The sequence below is a fragment of the Propithecus coquereli genome, unplaced genomic scaffold, assembly GCF_000956105.1.
Source record: "Propithecus coquereli isolate 6110/MARCELLA unplaced genomic scaffold, Pcoq_1.0 Scaffold52, whole genome shotgun sequence".
Lineage (NCBI taxonomy): Eukaryota > Metazoa > Chordata > Mammalia > Primates > Indriidae > Propithecus > Propithecus coquereli.
In genome coordinates this window covers 8,280,353-8,288,757 of record NW_012151063.1, presented here as the reverse complement: position 1 = coordinate 8,288,757, position 8,405 = coordinate 8,280,353, and the positions used below count along the sequence as shown (strand labels likewise).

The following is an 8,405-nucleotide window of genomic DNA, read 5'->3' as shown; positions in this document are numbered from 1 at the left end:
CTAAGCCTCATATCTAAAAGTTACAAACTCATCTGAGACTTTCTATCTGGGGGGAAAAGAGCAATTTACCGATAGTGTACCTTGTGGTACCCTAAGCCTAGAGGTTTGTGTGAGGGGTACACCCAAGGCCCGAGTTCCCAACTCCTAATAGTTTAAACTCGTGCTTAGTCTAGTTACACCAGAAAAAGAAAAAAGAAAGAAAAAGTATTCCAAATAAACTGGCCCTGGAAGGATTTTCTTCAGTTCACCGAGTGTGACTGCAGCCTACCGACTTTGACTAGATTTGCCCACCCGCTCGTCTCCCCACATCCCTTCCTGCAGCATCTTCCCTGAGCTCCTTCCGGGCTTCTCGAGACGTAAATTCATATGTGTCGAGATAAACCAAAAGCCTTCCCTTCCTTTAGCTCTTGCTCAAATGCTGCCTTCTCCGGGAGGTCTTTCCCAGCCACTTTGTCTAAAACTGCAAATCCCTCTCCTCGACTTCCCCCTCCCTGCTCTTTTCTCCTCCCTAGGAGTTGTCATTATTTAACACTATACCTTTTATTGACCTTGTTCATTCTGCCCCTACCAGTGTATAGTATTTCCATTTGTTAAATGAATGAATGAAATCCCAGATAAAGAGGAGACAATATCAAAGAATTAATGTAGCACCATTCACTATTTGAAATGAACACTCTAGGCAGGAATTTGCCACCAGTGTGGAACAAAGTATCTTAATAGTTGCTGGAGCCATTTTTTTCTGTCTCCCTTCTTTAAGGTAAGTGACTTATTTAAGATGGTGAAGTCTTAATGGGATTCCGTAAGTGTTCCGCTCATTGCAATGAGTCCCTGGCAGCGCCTGTGTGGACCAGCACCTCTTCTCTCCCGACTCTGGAACTATTCTTTCTTGATTATTGCAGTAACAACAGCTGTCTCTTCAAATCTGTTGCACTGTGGATAGTATCTGTGATTCATAGAAAGTCCTCTTTAGTAAGGAGACACTGGGTTTCAGAGGACTGGGAAGTACTGTTTCTTAGGCCATCACTTCCTCACTGTCTGCATTGAGGGTGGAGCCATTCGCCCAGTGGCGTGTGCTTAAGTGCACATGAATGCACTCTTAGGATTGTGGGAATCTTTAATTTGACTCTTTGATATGGAGTATTTTAGAATCAAATATCTATAAATACTGTACACATAGTCCTTATTGATCATCTCTCTGTACATACAGTATTCAAAATATCTCATGAGAGTAGTATTAATAGAAACTCAGTGGTTACAATTTTAGCATAGAGTTTAAAGCACTACATTCTTAGCTTGAGTCCTGGTTCCAAATCTTATAAGCTTTATGATTTGGGTAAAATTTCTTAACCTCCCCAAGCCTCAGTTTCATCATCTATATTATACTATTACATTTATATATACTATATATTACTATGATATTAATATAATGTATCATAAGAATATATTATAATAATATATCATAAGTATAGGCTCTATTATGTTATATTGTTATATATTATAATCATTCTATTATTATATAATATTATATTATTAAATATTACATAAGATAGATCAAAAATGTTAACCACCTCATAAGGTTGTTGGAGGCCTTAACTAAAAAGCCCTTGACTATAATAATATATGATATAGTCTCAAATAGCTAAGAGGATAGTGAATGTTCCCAACACAAAGAAATGATAAATGTTTGAGATGATGGATATCCTAATTACCTCGATCTGATCATCATACATTATATATATGGATACATCACTATGGACCGCATGAATATGTACAAATATTATTTGTCATTTTTAAAAAAAGCTCTTGACACAGTCGCTGGCACGTGACAGGCTCTCAGTACGCATCCACCCCACATATCTAGTGTGCACGATGGCAATTAGCATCACATTTTTCCTGTTACTGAAATACAAAAATAAAAAGTTCCCATGTGTTCCCATAAAAGGGAGGAAGTAGGACCCTGGTGGTTTCTTTCCACGTGGTTTTCTTTGGCCTATGTGTGCATCATGAGATGAAATCACATGACCCAGCAGATACTCGAGATTTTGACGTTTGCGACTGACTGAGAAAATCCACGGTAAACTAAGAGAGGATCCGATTTGGGGAACTGAGAGCCAATTTTGGAACACAAAGGTGAAGTTTGCTTGGCTCTATTACTGACTGAGAAAGAGGATGTTTGTGGGAGGTAGGTGACCTGTGTAACTCTTGATGTTTTTCCCTCCGCCTGCAGGGTGACTTCACCTGGAACAGCATGTCGGGCCGCAGCGTGCGGCTGAGGTCAGTCCCCATCCAGAGCCTCTCAGAGCTGGAGAGGGCTCGGCTGCAGGAAGTGGCTTTTTATCAGTTGCAGCAGGACTGTGACCTGAGCTGTCAGATCACCATTCCCAAAGGTAAGTCCTCGTCTGCCTGTCTGCCGAGGAATGCTGCCAGTCAAACACGGGCTCTGCCAGACCCACAAGCTCTGGACTCTTCTCACACCTCACATTCACATGGAAAGGAAACTACAGCTTCTTGGTCGTTGGCTGGCATTAGTGTCACTTTTGAAAGACATGTTCAAGCAGGACAATTTGCATGTCAACTAATATGTTTATTTAAAGGGAGGTCAACCTGGGGCATTGAAAAGGAGAGCCACGTGTATCTCAACAGTCTCCCTGGCTTTAGAACAACGAATTAAAAAGAACTTTCAGAAAGTTCAACTTAAAGGATCAGAAGAAAAGCTGTGTCTATCTCAATTTGTTTACAAAATAACCATTTGAAAAGAAGCCTTAACGATCTATAAAACTTGTCATTTGACCTTATGTAATCTCAGAATCAGGGATTTTTCCTAAGTTACCTCATTTGCATCCAGGTTTTCAGCTGCTGTGCTCTGTGTTGCACTGGAGCCAGTGCACAGCTGATTGGCCGATGTTTTTACACAGATCCTGATTCCGGTAAAGATGAGAAGCATGTACCTGAGTTCCTTTAATCCATAAAAGTCTGTCTCTGAATGTTATACTGTCGTCTGTAACTGTGGTCCCCAATCCCTGGGCCGCAGCCCAGTACCGGTCTGTGGCCTGTTAGGAACTGGGCTGCGCATTACCACCTGAGGTCCACCTGCCCGTCCCCGCCCCCCATCCATGGAAAAATTGTCTTCCATGAAACTGGTCCCTGGTGCCGAAAGAGTTGAGGACTGCTAGTCTTTAAAGGCACTTTATAATTTGTATTAGTGTGTAGCAGAAATCCAATTTGAGGCAGAATGATAAACTATGATGTTATACAAATAGAGTAAATCTGCCATAAAAAGCAACAATGGCCAGTGTGCCTGAAACTTTAAAGGAAAGCAGAAGAGGGATAGTAAGCTTCTAGAAGCTAGAAGGTTGCCTTGGAGGATTTCAGATCTGCAGAACTTCTCTTCTACATTGTTTTCTTTTGAGGGGATGCTTCATGAATATTTATTCATAAAAGAGTTCATATATATATATATATATATATATACACACATAGAGACACACATGTGCATATACACCTATACACGTAAACACATAGTTCTCAGCCAGGGATGATTTTGCTCCCCATCTTCATGGGACATCTGGCAATGTGTGGCTACACTTTTGGTTGTCACAGCTGGGGGGACGAATGCTCCTGGCATCTAGTGGGTAGAGGCCAGGCGTGCTGCTACACGTGTGTAGCGTGTAGACATGGGGCCCAAGAGTCCTGTCTGCCTTTAATGAGCACAAACATTTTCATTCCTTAAAAAAAAAATAGACACGTTGTTGGCAAACAACGCGTGCACCCTATGGTGCACGGGACCACCCCCTCACCAAGAAATATCAGGCTCCTGGTGTCCAAGTGCCGAGGCAGAGCAACTTTATCATACACACACACACATACTCACCTCCTGTCACCTACAGTGCCAGTGATGCTATATTGTTGGCTCAGCTATGACTAATGGAAAGAGTGCTGGTTCAGGGTCTAAAGACCAGGATTCGAGAACTCGTCTCATCACTCCCCACACATACAAGCTTGGGCAATTCTCCTCTGCAATAGGAGGCTCGGTTCTTTGACTAGAAAGAGTAGCACAAAAACACTGACCACAGAGTTTTTCTTTGGATGGTAAGTCTTAGGACCGTGTCTTACCTTTAAGCTGGAATCTGAGCCTCCGTGGGAGGTCATGACAGCATTCAGAAGGGAGGGGTAGGTGAGGCCAGGGGGCCTTGCTCCTCTGGCTTTCTTGTCACACTCTGCTCACTCCCACAAGCACAGCCAGTTCCTCCCAAGAGGAAATCCCCACCCCTATTATATTTTTTCATGTTAATCTCACACGTAGAGACCCTCAGCTCAGGTAAGCAGAAAATCACTTGGGCAATTGTGAAAAATGAGTATTGTGACTGTCAGGCCATGTCATTCCTCTCCTTAGGACAGGCCCTCACCAGGTCTTGTTTGGCTGTAGGATGGAGATGAGGCCTGCCCTCCCCTCCAGCTTAACTCACATGGTGGCCCACATGGGGCCCAAGAGTCCTGTCTGCCTTTAATGAGCACAAACATTTTCATTCCTTAAAAAAAAATAGACATGTTGTTGGCAAACAACAGTATTTGTAGCAAAGGGAATGATGACTATGAAAAGTTTTTGAAACCTGGATTGAATGCTTATCAGATATCAGGGAACAGATATTCTTTGTGGCTTTGTTTTTAAATCTAGTTATTTTGATGTTTCTCTTTGTCCTTGCTTGTTAAAGAGTCCACTAAATAAATAACATTTATGAAACAGACAATTCTATAAAACTTGTCTGCTAGAGGCTCTGTCTCCATTGCTTATTTCTGAGACTGTGTGGTTCCCAACATATCCAGGGAAAGATTCCCGTTATCAAAATGTTTGAAGACATTGCTGAGCTACAGCTGTTGTTTTGATTTTTTTTAATCAAAATTGGAACTAATGATTTACAGAAAATTTTCTCACTTATGGAGGAGAGAAGGGATTGTGTGGCTATGTGGAAAAAACCAGACATTGCTCAAGGGTTCTGAAGCTATTGAGCATAAGATTATAGACATCGAATATCTGCTGAGATCTTTGGAATGTGTGGCCAGTGGCGAGTGCTATGACAGTAGCTTTGGTATGAGTGTGGTCACTTGGTCCCATGCAAACCTTCAAGTGGAGGTTTGAACAGGATCAGATTCACTACATGAATAATTTTTCCAGGAAAATAAATACAGCAGCTAGGGCCTAAACCTGAAGAAATTATATTAAGCCTACTAAGATAGTGGGTATTATGAAAATGGAAACATATTCAAGCTCACATTTCTATTCTTTGCCACTTTAGGATGATCATAGAGATTTATTTATGGGTACCTATTTGGAGAACCCGTTCCTTCGGTGAGACTGGTGCTTTCTGGGCTCGGATAAATGATATTATAACATAGTCATTAGTTGCTGGGGTTCACCATAGGGAGGAAGAATTGAGGATTGGTGAGGGGATTGGGAAGTGATTACTCTTACTGGAGTGATTTCCTAAAGTGGACCACAGGTCTGGGATTCAGAGTACAAGTAGAGAGTTTGAGCTTCTCTCAAGCTAGAATAACAGGTGGGCATCGGTTCTATGTACACAGATGCAAGTCAGTTAGAAGATGGGAGGAGAGCGTGTAGAATTTTACTCCAGATTGCTTCTACACTTCTAGCAAAATCAGAAGCAATTTCATCCACTAGGAGTGAGGACAGGGGAAAGGTCCTGGAGGTTTGAGGAAAGAGGGGAGGAATGGAAGAGAAGGGAGCTAGGGGACCAGCAATGTTGCAGGATTGCAGGGCAGCCCAAAAAGTCTATTTGAGGTTAGTAGCTGGGAATTTAAAATGCAAAATAAACATCCTGGCAGCTAAACACCATTAAGGTAAAATACACCATTTTGTACTTTCAATTCCCTAGCCCTGCTTAATCCAAATCTCCTCTCTTTAGGATTTAGATTTTCTAGTTGAATTCAAGGAAGGTAAAGAGGGACATGGCAGTTGAGAGTGTATCTGTGGTAGGCAGAATAATGGGCCCCCAAAGATGACCACAACCTCATCTTTGGAACCTGTGACTATGTTACCTCACACACCAAAAGGAACTTTGCAAATGTGATCAATTAAGGTCCCTGAGATAGGGGATTTTCCTGGATTGTCTGGGTGGGCCCAAGCTAATCATGTGGGTACTTAAAAATGCAGAGACTTTCCCAGCTGTAATCAGGGAGAGGTGTAACTATGGAAGTATGGTCAGAGAGATACAAAGTTACTGGCTTTGAATATGAAGGAAGGGGCCATGAGCCAAGGAATTCAGGAGGCCTCTAGAAGCTGGAAAAGTCAAAGGAATGAATTCTCCCCTAGGGCCTCCAGAAAGGAACAGAGCCCTACTGGCACCTTGATTTTAGCCCAGTGACACTCATTTCAGACTCCTAACCTCCAGAACTGTGATATGATAAATTTGAGTTATTTAAGTCACTAAGTTTATGGTCATTTGTTACAGCAGCAGTAGAAAACTAATCCAGTATCCAAGGGAATGATTATAATCCCAGACCATGGGGTCTAAATTGAACAAGACAGAAAGTTAGAAATAAATATAAAAGAGATAAGAATCAATAATATAAATATGTCAATTATGTCATTAATTATCTATAAGTTGAATGTGATTCTAAAAAAAGTACCAACAATTTTTTTTGGTAATTTCACTAAACTAATCTAAACATCATCTGGGTGAATAATTATGTGAAGGTAGTCAGGGGAAATGTGATCAAGAAGTCTAATGGAGATTATCCCTGTCCATTTATTAAAATATGATATAAAACTAAAGCAATTAAAATAGTATTATACTGCTTCACAATAGATACGCGGATCAATGGGAGACAGGGTTCAACAGCGAACTAAAATATGTATGAGAATTTATTACATGATAAATATAGTTGTTCTTGTTAGGGGCCAAAGGAAAGATTATCATTATATTTAAAACAGTGAGACAAATGTTGTTAAGAAAAAACTGGATTTTGATCTTGCTCTTTACATCAAAATAATTGATATGGAAGAAAGATTTAAAGATAAAAAATGAAACTATAAATGTGCCAGAAGAAAACGTATCTGGATGTTTATATTTTTATATGGGGAAGGGCTACCCAGAAAACATAAAGAAAGAGAAGGACAAATTTTACTACATGAAAAAACATAGGATTGTCTGTGTGACAAATAAAAATTTATAGCACATTTGACAAACTAAAGGCTAACTTCTCTACTATATAAAGCTTTGTTACAAATTATTATAAAAAGAAAAGCAACCTAAAATACAGACAAATTACAGGCAGCTTACAGGAAAAGAAATACAAATGGTGTTTGAGTATTTGAAAAGATACTTACCTTCACATTCATTAAAAAAATACAAGCTAAACACTAAGAAGATTATTTTTCTCTCTCCGATTGGCCTGGGTCCAAAAATTGGATGATACACTTTATGGGGAAACAGACACTCTCCTATACTGTTGTTAGGAGTATAAATTGTTGCAACAATGTGCAAGGCAATTTGGCAACATCTATCTGAGTTTTAAATGGCCCAACAACTCTACTAAGAATGTATCTCACAGATACATACTTGTATTAGTTGGGGTAGGCTAAACACTCAGTGCCTTAACACTGTAAAGGCGTCTTTCTTACTCAAGCACCATCCAATGCAGGTTGGCCGGGGCTGGGGGGAGACTTTACTCCATGCAGTTACTCAGGGACTCAGGCTTCTTCCCTGAGTGGCTCCTCCCTCCTCTACATTCATTTAGCCAGGAGATGCAGACACTGAATAACTAATAAGATTTACATAAACCTTATAAGATGGCCGATGAGCTTAATTTTTTACCCTTTCTAAACTTGAGATATTTCATAAAGAGACTTTTGAAGGTGCTATAGAGGACCTAGAGAAATCTTTAGTGGAAGAAATCAGGAATCAGTAGTTTTCCTTGTGAGCCTGAGATTACCCCATAGAGGAAACCATGGACTATTTCTGACTGTTCAAATGGCTACTTTTGGCATAGACTCTTGGATCAGACTATCTAGTCTATAAATGGCCAATCCTTAGTAACAGAATCAAGAAACAAATGTAGAAAATGGTCAAGAAATGAAGCAAAACCTAATGGTCTACAGTAACATTTCACTTATTCAAAACATATCAAAAGTACTTTATATATATCAGGTAGTGTGTTAGGCCCAATTAATATTATGTTGGTAACATTTTAATACAGATGGTCAAAGACAGGGATGAGCAACTGGCCCATGGGCCAAACCCTGATTACCATTTGTTTTCTGTAAATAAAGTCTTATGGAAACACAACCATGCTCTTTTACATCATCTGTGGAGGCTTTCACTCCACATCAGAGCTGAGTAGCTGTGACACAGCATCTCAAAGTTTACTATCTGGCCCTTTACAGGAAA

The 8,405-nt window shown here is 40.3% G+C and overlaps 1 protein-coding gene across 1 annotated transcript in view; it reads left to right on the top strand.

Annotated features, from left to right (window-relative positions):
- Window positions 1-2,229: 2,229 nt before the first annotated feature.
- The window catches only part of ARHGAP6 (Rho GTPase activating protein 6), an 81,090-nt gene continuing 74,914 nt past the window's right edge, over window positions 2,230-8,405 (top strand). Inside the window, exon 1 of the mRNA XM_012656807.1 lies at window positions 2,230-2,387. Coding sequence (XP_012512261.1) covers window positions 2,249-2,387 — 139 coding nt within the window. The 5' untranslated portion in view covers window positions 2,230-2,248. The remainder of the gene's footprint in view (window positions 2,388-8,405) is intronic.